The 17,139-nt window shown below is 45.0% G+C and overlaps 1 protein-coding gene across 1 annotated transcript in view; it reads left to right on the top strand.

The window, feature by feature from the left end:
* Window positions 1–16,266, top strand: part of ADAMTS8 (ADAM metallopeptidase with thrombospondin type 1 motif 8) — a 96,739-nt gene extending 80,473 nt beyond the window's left edge. Inside the window, exons 5-9 of the mRNA XM_075328557.1 lie at window positions 1,703–2,001; window positions 2,391–2,574; window positions 2,665–2,828; window positions 5,010–5,185; window positions 12,764–16,266. Of these exons, the coding sequence (XP_075184672.1) occupies window positions 1,703–2,001; window positions 2,391–2,574; window positions 2,665–2,828; window positions 5,010–5,185; window positions 12,764–13,499 (1,559 nt within the window). The 3' untranslated portion in view covers window positions 13,500–16,266. The remainder of the gene's footprint in view (window positions 1–1,702; window positions 2,002–2,390; window positions 2,575–2,664; window positions 2,829–5,009; window positions 5,186–12,763) is intronic.
* Window positions 16,267–17,139: the final 873 nt, after the last annotated feature.

Here is a 17,139-nt window from a genome sequence, read left to right as displayed (position 1 = left end):
TTCAGTTATCCTATTCAGTTATATGTAGTTTTTTTTCTGAATATGAACACAGCTCCGCCCCTTTCGGCCATGTTTTTTCCATCTCCTATATAAGAAAGTCCTTAGTTACCCCTCTCCACCCACAGCAGTTTTTAATTGCAATGAGATGACACACAGTTAGGGTCACAGAGCTAGGGACCCCAATATAGAGATATGCCTTGACGAGGCCTTGGGGCTCAGTTACATTGATCAATGCGATTGCTAAATATCTCCTTTTTCCTAATATTCATGGCAGGTATGCAATTCATTATTCACATGTTCAAATTAGCAAGTAGCATTTTTCATTGTATATTCCAATATTTGTCCATATGCTTGAGGCATTATACTATTATCTAAGTTTGATGTGCAGCCTTATCCGTATATAGTATGTAATTTTTGGCTTGCACTCATAATATATATATTAGTGCTCACTTCAGTTATCCTATTCAGTTATATGTAGTTTTTTTTCTGAATGTGAACACAGCTCCGCCCCTTTCGGCCATGTTTTTTCCATCTCCTATATAAGAAAGTCCTTAGTTACCCCTCTCCACCCATAGCAGTTTTTAATTGCAATGAGATGACACACAGTTAGGGTCACAGAGCTAGGGACCCCAATATAGAGATATGCCTTGACGAGGCCTTGGGGCTCAGTTACATTGATCAATGCGATTGCTAAATATCTCCTTTTTCCTAATATTCATGGCAGGTATGCAATTCATTATTCACATGTTCAAATTAGCAAGTAGCATTTTTCATTGTATATTCCAATATTTGTCCATATGCTTGAGGCATTATACTATTATCTAAGTTTGATGTGCAGCCTTATCCGTATATAGTATGTAATTTTTGGCTTGCACTCATAATATATATATTAGTGCTCACTTCAGTTATCCTATTCAGTTATCTCCCCTGGAGGTGTCTGCTCTGAGCTTCTCCCCTGGAGGTGTCTGCTGATCTGGAGGGCAGTTGTGCTTGCTCTGAGCTTCTCGCCTGGAGGTGGCTGCTGATCTGGAGGGCAGTTGTGTTTCTTCTGAGCTTCTCCCCTGGAGGCGGCTGCTGATCTGGAGGGCAGTTGAGCTTGTTCTGAACTTCTCCCCTGGAGGCGGCTGCTGATCTGGAGGGCAGTTGAGCTTGTTCTGAACTTCTCCCCCGGAGGCGGCTGCTGATCTGGAGGGCAGTTGAGCTTGTTCTGAACTTCTCCCCTGGAGGCGGCTGCTGATCTGGAGGGCAGTTGAGCTTGTTCTGAACTTCTCACCTGGAGGTGTCTGCTGATCTGGAGGGCAGTTGAGCTTGTTCCGAGCTTCTCCCCTGGAGGTGTCTGCTCTGAGCTTCTCCCCTGGAGGCGGCTGCTGATCTGGAAGGCAGTTGTGCTCCTTCTGAGCTTCTAGTCTGGAGGTGGCTGCTGATCTGGAGGGCAGTTGTGTTTCTTCTGAGCTTCTAGTCTGGAGGTGGCTGCTGATCTGGAGGGCAGTTGAGCTTGTTCTGAACTTCTCCCCTGGAGGCGGCTGCTGATCTGGAGGGCAGTTGAGCTTGTTCTGAACTTCTCACCTGGAGGCGGCTGCTGATCTGGAAGGCAGTTGTGCTTCTTCTGAGCTTCTAGTCTGGAGGTGGCTGCTATTTCGAGGGCTTTGCTTCCTTATTTATTGAATAGGGATTACAGCAATGCTTTACTTTGCCACATTAGGGAACTGCCTGCTGGATGCTCCAGGGACTTCTCTAGTCCTCCCCCTCCAGCTCCCAGGGAGGTCGGCTCTCTATGACTTGGACAACCAGTGTCGTCAAGTGTTCGGGGAAGAATTCAATCATTGTCCTAACACCAGGCAGGATGATGTCTGCTCTCAGCTGTGGTGCAAACTGATGGAAGAGGCAGTGTGTCACACCAAGAACGGGAGCCTGCCCTGGGCCGATGGGACGTCGTGTGGGCAGCAGCGCATCTGCTGGGACGGGATGTGCCAGGCTGAAGATGAAGTCCTTATGCCTCAGGTAATGTCCTAACTACACAAATATAGCTGATTTTTAGTGATAGAAGGACTTCATAGGCCTCTCCACCATCATGTCACTTTTCCTCTAGAGTCACAGCCCAGTAGCAGATGTCATGGATAATATTTTCACATATTTTGGCCCAAAAGAACTATTTCAAAACAATATGGTGGCCATTACAGTTTCCACATTATCAGTCACCCACCGTGCACAGGTCCTAAATGGATGTGCTGCAGTTACCGATGACTGATGTGTGGTGAGGAGTGCAGGACTGAGGGGCCATAGTGTATAGACCTGATATGTTTGGTAGCAGTCCTCTATGTGTCGGGCAATGCCAGGAGCCCAGAGACTTTGTTATGCCAAAACATGAACCAACTGATATTGTGTTTTAGGTGCCAATGGATGGGAACTGGGGCGGCTGGAACCCGTGGGGGGAATGTTCCCGGAGTTGCGGGGGTGGTGTCCGTTTTTCCTACAGAGACTGTAATGACCCCCAGCCCCACAATGGAGGGAAATACTGTCAAGGACTGAGAGCCAGGTACGAGTCGTGCAGCACGGAGGAGTGTCCCCCAGGAGGTAAGGACCACCGACGCCTCAACCCAGACTTTGCAGCGGCGCTGATATGTGGACTCCAACCTCACAAAACCTTCTAATTCTGATCTTTAGAGAAGAGCTTCCGGGATCTTCAGTGTGAAATACACAACTACAGGGACCGTCTGGGAAATCTCAAAGAGTGGATCCCGAAATATTCCGGTGTCTCACCGCGGGATCGATGCAAGCTCATGTGCCAAGAACGTGGAGGGAGCGAATTCAAAGTCTTCCAGTCCAAGGTCAGTTCTCACTAGTTACAGAAAATGGCAGGAAAATGACCAGAACCTTGATTGATTGATATATTCACATGTGAGGGTTTTGCTGTGTTTTGACACAGGAAATCATAACTTCCATCATCAAGACCCCCTTCCATGCTCCACCTATGTGAGCGTCCATGTTTTCTCAAGATTGAGTATTAACAATAACAAGGAATCAGGCATGTTAAAATCTAGCATGCCCAATGCTTCTTTCCCCAGCTACAGTTATGTCCAGAAATTGTGATTTCAGCTCCGCAGGCCGCTTTTTTTTATTTACGATGAAACACCTGAGATGAAATTAAAGTGGAGACTTTCAGGTTTAATTAAAGGGGTAAAACAAAAATCTCCTGTGAAACATTTAAAAATTGTAGCCATTTTTCTACAAAGTCTCCTCATTTCAGGGCTCAGAAGTAACTGGACAAAGTAACTTTATCATAAATAAAATGTTCATGTTTATCCCTTTGTGGAGAATCCTTTGCAGCAATGATTGAAGTCTTCCGGCCGTGGACGTCTCCATCACTGCTCTCCTACTGTGTGAGGCTTCCGGCCGTGGACGTCTCCATCACTGCACTCCTCCTGTGTGAGGCTTCCGCTGTGGACATCTCCATCACTGGTCTCCTCCGGTGTGATGCTCCGGCCGTGGACGTCTCCATCACTGCTCTCCTCCTATGTGAGGCTTCCGGCCATGGACGTCTCTATCACTGCTCTCCTCCTGTGTGAGGCTTCCGCTGTGGACGTCTCCATCACTGCTTTCCTCCTGTGTGAGGCTTCCGGCCTTGGACGTCTCCATCACTGCTCTCCTCCTGTGTGAGGCTTCCGCTGTGGACGTCTCCATCGCTTGTCTCCTCCGGTATGATGCTTCCGGCTGTGGACATCTCCATCACTGCTCTCCTCCTGTGTGAGGCTTCCGCCGTTGACGTCTCCATCGTTGCTCTCCTCCTGTGTGAGGCTTCCACTGGTGACCCCTCTGTATTTGCTCCTTGTGGTGACTCCTCTGTAATTGCTCCTTGTGGTGACCCCTCTGTATTTGCTCCTTGTGGTGACCCCTCTGTATTTGCTCCTTGTGGTGACCCCTCTGTATTTGCTGTCATGAAGTCTTCTGTTATGGTGGACTTAGATCGTGAAGCACCATCTTCCTGGAGAGTGGTTTTCACTTGGGGATGTTGTGATTTTCTTCACCATGGAAAGGATTCTGTGTTCATCCATCACTGATGTCTTCCGGGAACGTCCAGGCCTTTCTCAGTTCCCAGATCACCAGTGCGCCCTTTTTTTTCAGAATTGATTTGGTCGCTCCTGACAATTCTGTTTTCTGATGGATTTCTTCTTTTTTTCTTTTCTTCAGCCTAATGATGGTCGGTTTCTTTTTCTTTGACCGCAGATTGTGGGTTCACAGGAACAGATCCAAATGTAAATGCCGCACCTGGCATCAGCTCCAGACCTTTTACCTGATTCTCTAATGATAGATAATGTGGGAATCGCCATGAGCTCAGTAGAGAGATTCTGAGATAATTGTCCATTTACTTCTGGTCCCTTGAAAAAGAGGCACCGACATTATAAACAGCCGTAATTGCTAAACCTTCCTCCAATTAAGATGTGAAACCCTCAGATTACAGCTGAGAGCCGGCGCTACAAGTCCAGATTGTTATAGAACTGGATCTGAATATGTTCTGGGGGAAAAGCTAAAATGGCAAAACTTGTCACTGTACGAATATTTTTGGACCTAACTGCTTCTGCAGTATCCATAGCATAGGGGATAATTTACTAATTGCTGGTGTCCGACTGCCAGGCACCCCCACCGAACCGAAGTGGGGCAAGGCCGAGTCCTGTGTGGGTGACGCGGAGGTTGAGCAATGTGCACCTCTGATTCATACACTGTATGACAGTGCTAGTGATGCTTAGGACAGACATTGTAACCTGGCACAATCCCTCTAAGTGCTCTGTACAGGGTGGAGGGGCACACAGGAGACGCTCACTCCACCTTTCCATCAGGAAATCTGCAAACACATGGGGAAGCATTCAGGGACCCCATACAGCTCACGCCAGCTTTGTGTCAGGGGCATCCCCTCGAAGACATCACTATCTATTGCAGTAGCTGAACACTGATTGCAGGCAATGTGTGATGAGAGCGGAATCATTGCTTGTCTCTTGTCTTCTTTCTTCCAGGTCGTGGATGGCACCCTCTGTGGACCGGACAGCCTCTCTGTGTGTGTGCAGGGTCAGTGCTTTAAAGCTGGATGTGATCACACATTAAATTCCACCAAGAAACTGGACAAATGTGGAGTCTGTGGAGGAGACGGCTCGAGCTGCCGGAAAATAACTGGATCCCTCAGCAAGTTCAAGTATGATGCTCAGTATTACTTCTGCGCGTGCGCACTGAGTGATTGCTCGGGCCACTGTCTCCTCTTATTGCACTGGAGTTAGGCCGCACACCAAAGGCATTTATAATAGTTTATGTCTATTAGCAGTTAGGTGGCTCGGCTTGGCTGTCGAAGCTGCAGAATAAATGCCGCCAAGATGGGAAAGCGGGAGATAGTGGTCCCAAGGGGATAAGATGATAGGAAATCTCAGGCTATGGGTGCCGTCTGATATTCTTGCATGTCATATATCACTTATATGTAACACCTAGCTGTACTACCCAGCTTTGCCCGGGTTAATAACTGCTGTTAACAAAATAGAATGTATTAACATTCCCAGGATAGAATGTAGAAATAGAATATATTAACGCCCGGGATAGTAACTGTCTCTATGTTTCTCTCCCATTCTCTGTCTGTCTCCCCCTCTGTATATATCTCTCTGTCTCTCTCTCTATCTTTGTCTGTCTGTCTCTTTCCCTGTCTGTCTCTGACTGTCTCTGTCTCTTTCCCTGTCTGTCTCTCTCTCTGTCTCTTTGTCTGTCTGTCTCTGACTGTCTCTGTCTCTTTCTCAGTCTGTCTCAATCTCTTTCCCTGTCTGTCTGTCTATCTCTTTCCTTGTCTGTCTATCTCTGTCACTTTCCCTGTCTGTCTCTTTCCCTCTCTCTGTCTGTCTCTTTCCCTCTCTTTCCCTGTCTGTCTGTTTCCCTGTGTCTGTCTGTCTCTTTGTCTGTGTCTGTCTCTTTACCTGTCTGTGTCTGTCTCTTAACCTGTCTCTCTTTCCCTGTCTATCTCTTTCCCTGTCAGTCTGCCTCTTTGTCTGTATATAAGAATAAGGCTGCACATCAAACTTAGATAATGGTATAATGCCTCAAGCATATGGAAAAATATTGGAATATACAATGAAAAATGCTACTTGCTAATTTGAACATGTGAATAATGAATTGCATACCTGCTATGAATATTAGGAAAAAGGAGATATTTAGCAATTGCATTGATCAATGTAACTGAGCCCCAAAACCTCGTCAAGGTACATCTCTATATTGGGGTCCCTAGCTCTGTGACCCTAACTGTGTGTCATCTCATTGCAATTAAAAACTGCTATGGGTGGAGAGGGGTAACTAAGGACTTTCTTATATAGGAGATGGAAAAAACATGGCCGAAAGGGGCGGAGCTGTGTTCACATTCAGAAAAAAAAACTACATATAACTGAATAGGATAACTGAAGTGAGCACTAATATATATATATGAGTGCAAGCCAAAAATACATACTATATATAAGAATAAGGCTGCACATCAAACTTAGATAATGGTATAATGCCTCAAGCATATGGAAAAATATTGGAATATACAATGAAAAATGCTACTTGCTAATTTGAACATGTGAATAATGAATTGCATACCTGCTATGAATATTAGGAAAAAGGAGATATTTAGCAATTGCATTGATCAATGTAACTGAGCCCCAAAACCTCGTCAAGGTACATCTCTATATTGGGGTCCCTAGCTCTGTGACCCTAACTGTGTGTCATCTCATTGCAATTAAAAACTGCTATGGGTGGAGAGGGGTAACTAAGGACTTTCTTATATAGGAGATGGAAAAAACATGGCCGAAAGGGGCGGAGCTGTGTTCACATTCAGAAAAAAAAACTACATATAACTGAATAGGATAACTGAAGTGAGCACTAATATATATATATGAGTGCAAGCCAAAAATACATACTATATATAAGAATAAGGCTGCACATCAAACTTAGATAATGGTATAATGCCTCAAGCATATGGAAAAATATTGGAATATACAATGAAAAATGCTACTTGCTAATTTGAACATGTGAATAATGAATTGCATACCTGCTATGAATATTAGGAAAAAGGAGATATTTAGCAATTGCATTGATCAATGTAACTGAGCCCCAAAACCTCGTCAAGGTACATCTCTATATTGGGGTCCCTAGCTCTGTGACCCTAACTGTGTGTCATCTCATTGCAATTAAAAACTGCTATGGGTGGAGAGGGGTAACTAAGGACTTTCTTATATAGGAGATGGAAAAAACATGGCCGAAAGGGGCGGAGCTGTGTTCACATTCAGAAAAAAAACTACATATAACTGAATAGGATAACTGAAGTGAGCACTAATATATATATATGAGTGCAAGCCAAAAATACATACTATATATAAGAATAAGGCTGCACATCAAACTTAGATAATGGTATAATGCCTCAAGCATATGGAAAAATATTGGAATATACAATGAAAAATGCTACTTGCTAATTTGAACATGTGAATAATGAATTGCATACCTGCTATGAATATTAGGAAAAAGGAGATATTTAGCAATTGCATTGATCAATGTAACTGAGCCCCAAAACCTTGTCAAGGCATATCTCTATATTGGGGTCCCTAGCTCTGTGACCCTAACTGTGTGTCATCTCATTGCAATTAAAAACTGCTATGGGTGGAGAGGGGTAACTAAGGACTTTCTTATATAGGAGATGGAAAAAACATGGCCGAAAGGGGCGGAGCTGTGTTCACATTCAGAAAAAAAAACTACATATAACTGAATAGGATAACTGAAGTGAGCACTAATATATATATATGAGTGCAAGCCAAAAATACATACTATATATAAGAATAAGGCTGCACATCAAACTTAGATAATGGTATAATGCCTCAAGCATATGGAAAAATATTGGAATATACAATGAAAAATGCTACTTGCTAATTTGAACATGTGAATAATGAATTGCATACCTGCTATGAATATTAGGAAAAAGGAGATATTTAGCAATTGCATTGATCAATGTAACTGAGCCCCAAAACCTCGTCAAGGTACATCTCTATATTGGGGTCCCTAGCTCTGTGACCCTAACTGTGTGTCATCTCATTGCAATTAAAAACTGCTATGGGTGGAGAGGGGTAACTAAGGACTTTCTTATATAGGAGATGGAAAAAACATGGCCGAAAGGGGCGGAGCTGTGTTCACATTCAGAAAAAAAAAAACTACATATAACTGAATAGGATAACTGAAGTGAGCACTAATATATATATATGAGTGCAAGCCAAAAATACATACTATATATAAGAATAAGGCTGCACATCAAACTTAGATAATGGTATAATGCCTCAAGCATATGGAAAAATATTGGAATATACAATGAAAAATGCTACTTGCTAATTTGAACATGTGAATAATGAATTGCATACCTGCTATGAATATTAGGAAAAAGGAGATATTTAGCAATTGCATTGATCAATGTAACTGAGCCCCAAAACCTCGTCAAGGTACATCTCTATATTGGGGTCCCTAGCTCTGTGACCCTAACTGTGTGTCATCTCATTGCAATTAAAAACTGCTACGGGTGGAGAGGGGTAACTAAGGACTTTCTTATATAGGAGATGGAAAAAACATTTTAGCCTTATTCTTATATATAGTATGTATTTTTGGCTTGCACTCATATATATATATTAGTGCTCACTTCAGTTATCCTATTCAGTTATATGTAGTTTTTTTTCTGAATGTGAACACAGCTCCGCCCCTTTCGGCCATGTTTTTTCCATCTCCTATATAAGAAAGTCCTTAGTTACCCCTCTCCACCCATAGCAGTTTTTAATTGCAATGAGATGACACACAGTTAGGGTCACAGAGCTAGGGACCCCAATATAGAGATGTACCTTGACGAGGTTTTGGGGCTCAGTTACATTGATCAATGCAATTGCTAAATATCTCCTTTTTCCTAATATTCATAGCAGGTATGCAATTCATTATTCACATGTTCAAATTAGCAAGTAGCATTTTTCATTGTATATTCCAATATTTTTCCATATGCTTGAGGCATTATACCATTATCTAAGTTTGATGTGCAGCCTTATTCTTATATATAGTATGTATTTTTGGCTTGCACTCATATATATATATTAGTGCTCACTTCAGTTATCCTATTCAGTTATATGTAGTTTTTTTTCTGAATGTGAACACAGCTCCGCCCCTTTCGGCCATGTTTTTTCCATCTCCTATATAAGAAAGTCCTTAGTTACCCCTCTCCACCCATAGCAGTTTTTAATTGCAATGAGATGACACACAGTTAGGGTCACAGAGCTAGGGACCCCAATATAGAGATGTACCTTGACGAGGTTTTGGGGCTCAGTTACATTGATCAATGCAATTGCTAAATATCTCCTTTTTCCTAATATTCATAGCAGGTATGCAATTCATTATTCACATGTTCAAATTAGCAAGTAGCATTTTTCATTGTATATTCCAATATTTTTCCATATGCTTGAGGCATTATACCATTATCTAAGTTTGATGTGCAGCCTTATTCTTATATATAGTATGTATTTTTGGCTTGCACTCATATATATATATTAGTGCTCACTTCAGTTATCCTATTCAGTTATATGTAGTTTTTTTTCTGAATGTGAACACAGCTCCGCCCCTTTCGGCCATGTTTTTTCCATCTCCTATATAAGAAAGTCCTTAGTTACCCCTCTCCACCCATAGCAGTTTTTAATTGCAATGAGATGACACACAGTTAGGGTCACAGAGCTAGGGACCCCAATATAGAGATGTACCTTGACGAGGTTTTGGGGCTCAGTTACATTGATCAATGCAATTGCTAAATATCTCCTTTTTCCTAATATTCATAGCAGGTATGCAATTCATTATTCACATGTTCAAATTAGCAAGTAGCATTTTTCATTGTATATTCCAATATTTTTCCATATGCTTGAGGCATTATACCATTATCTAAGTTTGATGTGCAGCCTTATTCTTATATATAGTATGTATTTTTGGCTTGCACTCATATATATATATTAGTGCTCACTTCAGTTATCCTATTCAGTTATATGTAGTTTTTTTTCTGAATGTGAACACAGCTCCGCCCCTTTCGGCCATGTTTTTTCCATCTCCTATATAAGAAAGTCCTTAGTTACCCCTCTCCACCCATAGCAGTTTTTAATTGCAATGAGATGACACACAGTTAGGGTCACAGAGCTAGGGACCCCAATATAGAGATGTACCTTGACGAGGTTTTGGGGCTCAGTTACATTGATCAATGCAATTGCTAAATATCTCCTTTTTCCTAATATTCATAGCAGGTATGCAATTCATTATTCACATGTTCAAATTAGCAAGTAGCATTTTTCATTGTATATTCCAATATTTTTCCATATGCTTGAGGCATTATACCATTATCTAAGTTTGATGTGCAGCCTTATTCTTATATATAGTATGTATTTTTGGCTTGCACTCATATATATATATTAGTGCTCACTTCAGTTATCCTATTCAGTTATATGTAGTTTTTTTTCTGAATGTGAACACAGCTCCGCCCCTTTCGGCCATGTTTTTTCCATCTCCTATATAAGAAAGTCCTTAGTTACCCCTCTCCACCCATAGCAGTTTTTAATTGCAATGAGATGAAACACAGTTAGGGTCACAGAGCTAGGGACCCCAATATAGAGATGTACCTTGACGAGGTTTTGGGGCTCAGTTACATTGATCAATGCAATTGCTAAATATCTCCTTTTTCCTAATATTCATAGCAGGTATGCAATTCATTATTCACATGTTCAAATTAGCAAGTAGCATTTTTCATTGTATATTCCAATATTTTTCCATATGCTTGAGGCATTATACCATTATCTAAGTTTGATGTGCAGCCTTATTCTTATATATAGTATGTATTTTTGGCTTGCACTCATATATATATATTAGTGCTCACTTCAGTTATCCTATTCAGTTATATGTAGTTTTTTTTTCTGAATGTGAACACAGCTCCGCCCCTTTCGGCCATGTTTTTTCCATCTCCTATATAAGAAAGTCCTTAGTTACCCCTCTCCACCCATAGCAGTTTTTAATTGCAATGAGATGACACACAGTTAGGGTCACAGAGCTAGGGACCCCAATATAGAGATGTACCTTGACGAGGTTTTGGGGCTCAGTTACATTGATCAATGCAATTGCTAAATATCTCCTTTTTCCTAATATTCATAGCAGGTATGCAATTCATTATTCACATGTTCAAATTAGCAAGTAGCATTTTTCATTGTATATTCCAATATTTTTCCATATGCTTGAGGCATTATACCATTATCTAAGTTTGATGTGCAGCCTTATTCTTATATATAGTATGTATTTTTGGCTTGCACTCATATATATATATTAGTGCTCACTTCAGTTATCCTATTCAGTTATATGTAGTTTTTTTTTCTGAATGTGAACACAGCTCCGCCCCTTTCGGCCATGTTTTTTCCATCTCCTATATAAGAAAGTCCTTAGTTACCCCTCTCCACCCATAGCAGTTTTTAATTGCAATGAGATGACACACAGTTAGGGTCACAGAGCTAGGGACCCCAATATAGAGATGTACCTTGACGAGGTTTTGGGGCTCAGTTACATTGATCAATGCAATTGCTAAATATCTCCTTTTTCCTAATATTCATAGCAGGTATGCAATTCATTATTCACATGTTCAAATTAGCAAGTAGCATTTTTCATTGTATATTCCAATATTTTTCCATATGCTTGAGGCATTATACCATTATCTAAGTTTGATGTGCAGCCTTATTCTTATATATAGTATGTATTTTTGGCTTGCACTCATATATATATATTAGTGCTCACTTCAGTTATCCTATTCAGTTATATGTAGTTTTTTTTCTGAATGTGAACACAGCTCCGCCCCTTTCGGCCATGTTTTTTCCATCTCCTATATAAGAAAGTCCTTAGTTACCCCTCTCCACCCATAGCAGTTTTTAATTGCAATGAGATGACACACAGTTAGGGTCACAGAGCTAGGGACCCCAATATAGAGATGTACCTTGACGAGGTTTTGGGGCTCAGTTACATTGATCAATGCAATTGCTAAATATCTCCTTTTTCCTAATATTCATAGCAGGTATGCAATTCATTATTCACATGTTCAAATTAGCAAGTAGCATTTTTCATTGTATATTCCAATATTTTTCCATATGCTTGAGGCATTATACCATTATCTAAGTTTGATGTGCAGCCTTATTCTTATATATAGTATGTATTTTTGGCTTGCACTCATATATATATATTAGTGCTCACTTCAGTTATCCTATTCAGTTATATGCCTCTTTGTCTGTGTCTGTCTCTTTGTGTCTGTCTCTTACCCTGTCTATGTCTGTTTCTTACCCTGTCTGTGTCTGCCTCTTTCCCTGTCTGTGTCTGTCTCTTTCCCTGGCTACATTGTGACATGCCAACATTCCATATAAGGGCGTGGCTGCGCATTCTTCTGAAGTTCTGGCTGCACTGTGGCTCCCAGCTCCATTCACTTTAATGGAGGCAGGTTTTTTGGCGAATAACTGTAAAGAGCGGGGTTAAAATTTCCCCTCAAAACATAGCCTATGACGCTCTCGGGGTCCAGAAGTGTGAGTGTGCAAAATGTTTTGGTTGTAGCTGCGACGGTGCGGATGCCAATCCCAGACATACACACACACACACACACACACACACACACACACACACACACACACACATTCAGCTTTATATATTAGATATTGTAATCAGCTAATGGTTTGTGTATCCGCAGGCTTGGATACTCGGACATTGTCACCATCCCGGCCGGAGCCACCAGTATAGATGTGAAGCAGCGCAGTCACCGCAGTGTCATCTATGATGGCATCTACTTAGCCATCAAGAGAGCGGATGGAAGTTATCTCCTTAATGGGGATTATGCTGTGTCCTCCATTGAACACGATGTGCATTTAAGAGGATCCATCCTGTTATATAGTGGCTCTAACACTACATTGGAGAGGATACAAAGCTTCCAGCCCCTCCCAGAAGTGCTGACTATACAACTCCTGCGAGTAGCTGGAGAGTCTAATCCTCCGAAAATCAAGTATACCTTCTATATTCCTAAGACTATCTCATACGGCCAAAAGAAAGCCAAAGACAAATTATCCCATAATTTCCTCAGGCCGTTCCTAACATCTCAGTGGGTCCTAGGGGACTGGTCTCAGTGCTCCAAAACTTGTGGTTCTGGATGGAAGAGAAGGACAGTGGAATGTCAAGATGTAGACGGCGTGCCCTCAGACCAGTGTCCTGAAGAACTGAAGCCGGAGGACATTCGAGTCTGTGGGGCCCTGCCATGCCCTATGTGGAGAGTAGGGAGCTGGTCACATTGTTCTCAGACCTGTGGGGAAGGAATAAAGACACAGAGGGTGCATTGTGTGGACTACATGGGCAAGGAGACCAAGGAGGGAATGTGTGACTCACAAAAACGTCCTTCAGGAGCCATGGTGTCTTGTAAGATGGAAGACTGCTGAAGACAATGAGATTCATGTCCTACAGGCAGCTACAAACATGGGCCCTATCGCTGAGGATGCAACATCTTCCTCTTTGATCTATGAGACGTTGCTGGTTTGTCACTGTGATAAAGATGTCTTCAGAGATCCACGATTTGGGATGACCTGGGGATGACAGGTCACGTCTTCTCGGCAGCCTGGGTGCAGGTGTGCACTATATGACGAGAGCGGGATATTACCTGCTCCATAGAGGCATGTTGTGTCCACGTAGGCTGATATCTACCTCACTAGACTCATGGCTAGGTCCTCTGCTCCTCCGGGCATCCGGCGAGGTGACCCATAATGATTTCTGTGCTCTCCCCTTCAGATGAGACGTGTTTGTACCATGCGTTGCACCACCCTCTTGACTTACCTAACCGTTTATCTGAAGAGAACACATCTGAGATGTGGAATATTACCAGTCCCGAGCCAGATTTATACCCTCATGTGAAGCGGACTGACTGTGTGATGATTAAACAGATGCTTCTCCTTCATAATAACCGCCATCTTTATACCTCAGCGCAGACATCGCCATCCTAATGTTAGTGCTACGCCACCCACCTAATAAAGCCCCTCTGGTTCCAGGGTGATGGAGGGGTGACAACGTGCCCCATTAGGGTGTGCTGTGATATTATGGGACAGTATAGCAGATGTCAGCAGCAGAGGGAACCTGCGGCCATTTGTGTAGGCTTAGGAAGTCATCCATCCGGTTTAGTTGCTTCATTTTCCTTTTTAGGCTCTAGAATGATTGCAATATTGTGAGTCCCAGCAGAAATATCTACTAAATCTAAATCTCCTCGGGGAGAATAAGGGCGGAGGAGATTAAGGTCTGGATAAAAGGTTTCTTGGAAAATGCTTTACCTGGGGCACCTGCTGCTGATACCTGGACACCTGCTGATGACAGATGCCAGGACACCTTCTGCTGTCCTATCCCGGGACAACTTCTGCTTCTGTTCCCGGGAGACCTTCTGCTTCCTGATCCCGGGGTACCTTCTGCTGCCTGATCCCGGGGCACCTTCTGCTGCCTGATCCCGGGACACCTTCTGCTGCCTGATCCCGGGGCACCTTCTGCTGCCTGATCCCGGGGCACCTTCTGCTGCCTGATCCCGGGACACCTTCTGCTTCCTGATCCCGGGACACCTTCTGCTGCCTGATCCCGGGACACCTTCTGCTGCCTGATCCCGGGACACCTGCTGATGACAGATGCCAGGACACCTTCTGCTGTCCTATCCCGGGACACCTTCTGCTGCCTGATCCCGGGACATCTTCTGCTGCCTGATCCCGGGACACCTTCTGCTGCCTGATCCCGGGACACCTTCTGCTGCCTGATCCCAGGACACCTTCTGCTGCCTGATCCCGAGACACCTTCTGCTGCCTGATCCCGGGACACCTTCTGCTTCCTGATCCCGGGACACCTTATGCTGCCTGATCCCGGGGCACCTTCTGCTTCCTGATCCCGGGGTACCTTCTGCTTCCTGATCCCAGGGTATCCTCTGCTTCCTGATCTCAGGACACTTTATGCTTCCTGATCCCGGGGCACCTTCTGCTGCCTGTGTGGCGCCCCAGCATCTGGTTGCCACAACAGTGTTGCCCCTCCAAAGGGTTAATATAGAGCCTGGAGGTAATTGGGGAAGTCTATTGGCCAGTAAGTACCAACATCCAACATCGTCCTCTCCCAGGCCAGCAGGGGGAGCTCTAAACCTGGAGTTCCAGGGAGGATCCCTTAATCCCTGACCTGGGGGAGGAGTTAGGTAGTCTGTGAGGGAAGTTCAAGGAGAGAGGAGCTGAGTAGTACGGTGTTGTGAGCTGGGGTTTGGAGCTAGGTTAGCTCAACCCAGGAAAACAGGAGCCGTAGCGAGGCACGTAGAGAAGACGCTCATAGGACGGGTCAGAACCTGTTCGCCTCAGAAGAGCACGCAACAAAACATCAGACGTCGGAGTCTGTGGTTGCCAGGGTGTAAAACCCTTCCCCGGTAGCCGAATCCGACGGGCAGGAGGACTGCAGGTCCCCTGGCCCCCATAAAGAACCCGAAGGTCCAGCTGCATAACAGGGGCCCGATGTGGACTCCAGCAGAGACGCACCAGAGAGGGCTTGTGCAGCCTAACATACGGGGAAAGGGACGTACCACAAGTCCCAGCAACAAGAGGGCCACTGCTAAACCAAGATTGCAGGGTCCTGTAGCAGCCGAGAAAGAACAGGGAGTAGGCCTCATTACTCGACTGGCCAAGGAGATCACCCCAGGTACTTCCAGGCCGACCGGATCGCCCTTACGACCTGTGACGGTCTCCCAGGACTAAACTGTTGCAAGTAAAAGAAAAGAAGGTAAAGAAACTGTTGTTTGTGTCTGTTCTTTATACTACCTGATTGGCCCTTCACCGCCCCCACTATTGCATAGACTTTCATAAGCACCAACGGTTGCCCCGGGGTACCGCTCCACCTGTGGGGAGCAGAACCATTCCAGCTGCCATTACATCAGCCCCGGAGGCCCTATCCAGCAGCGGCAGCTCCATAACCGCAAAACACAGATGGCGTCACGAATATTTCCACAAACTTTATTATTAATCACCATCCCCCAGCCGCAATATTAGTTGACCCCACCAGGGTCACGGAGCCAGGCCCTGCCACCGCTGACAACCCCCGGAATCGTCCCGCCCGGCACCGGGTGTCCCAGAGCCCTGGGGTGGGCGAGTCACCTGAACCCGGGACACCTTCTGCTGCCTGATCCCGGGACACCTTCTGCTGCCTGATCCCGGGACACCTTCTGCTGCCTGATCCCGGGACACCTTCTGCTGCCTGATCCCGGGACACCTTCTGCTGCCTGATCCCGGGACACCTTCTGCTGCCTGATCCCGGGACACCTTCTGCTGCCTGATCCCGGGACACCTTCTGCTGCCTGATCCCGGGACACCTTCTGCTGCCTGATCCCGGGGTACCTTCTGCTTCCTGATCCCGGGGTACCTTCTGCTTCCTCATCCCGGGACACCTTCTGCTTCCTGATCCCGGGACACCTTCTGCTTCCTGATCCCGGGACACCTTATGCTTCCTGATCCCGGGGTACCTTATGCTTCCTGATCCCGGGACACCTTATGCTTCCTGATCCCGGGACACCTTCTGCTTCCTGATCCCGGGACACCTTCTGCTTCCTGATCCCGGAACACCTTCTGCTTCCTGATCCCGGGGTACCTTATGCTTCCTGATCCCGGGACACCTTCTGCTTCCTGATCCCGGGGTACCTTCTGCTGCCTGATCCCGGGGCACCTTCTGCTGCCTGATCCTGGGACACCTTCTGCTGCCTGATCCCGGGGCACCTTCTGCTGCCTGATCCCGGGGCACCTTCTGCTGCCTGATCCCGGGGCACCTTCTGCTGCCTGATCCCGGGACACCTTCTGCCGCCTGATCCCGGGACACCTTCTGCTGCCTGATCCCGGGACACCTTCTGCTGCCTGATCCCGGGACACCTTATGCTGTTTGATCCCGGGGTACCTTATGCTGTTTGATCCCGGGGTACCTTCTGCTGCCTGATCCCGGGACACCTTCTGCTGCCTGATCCCGGGACACCTTCTGCTGCCTGATCCCGGGACACCTTCTGCTGCCTGATCCCGGGACACCTTCTGCTGCCTG

Source organism: Anomaloglossus baeobatrachus, chromosome 11 (assembly GCF_048569485.1).
Source record: "Anomaloglossus baeobatrachus isolate aAnoBae1 chromosome 11, aAnoBae1.hap1, whole genome shotgun sequence".
Taxonomy (NCBI): domain Eukaryota; kingdom Metazoa; phylum Chordata; class Amphibia; order Anura; family Aromobatidae; genus Anomaloglossus; species Anomaloglossus baeobatrachus.
This window is presented reverse-complemented; position numbering and strand designations above follow the sequence as displayed.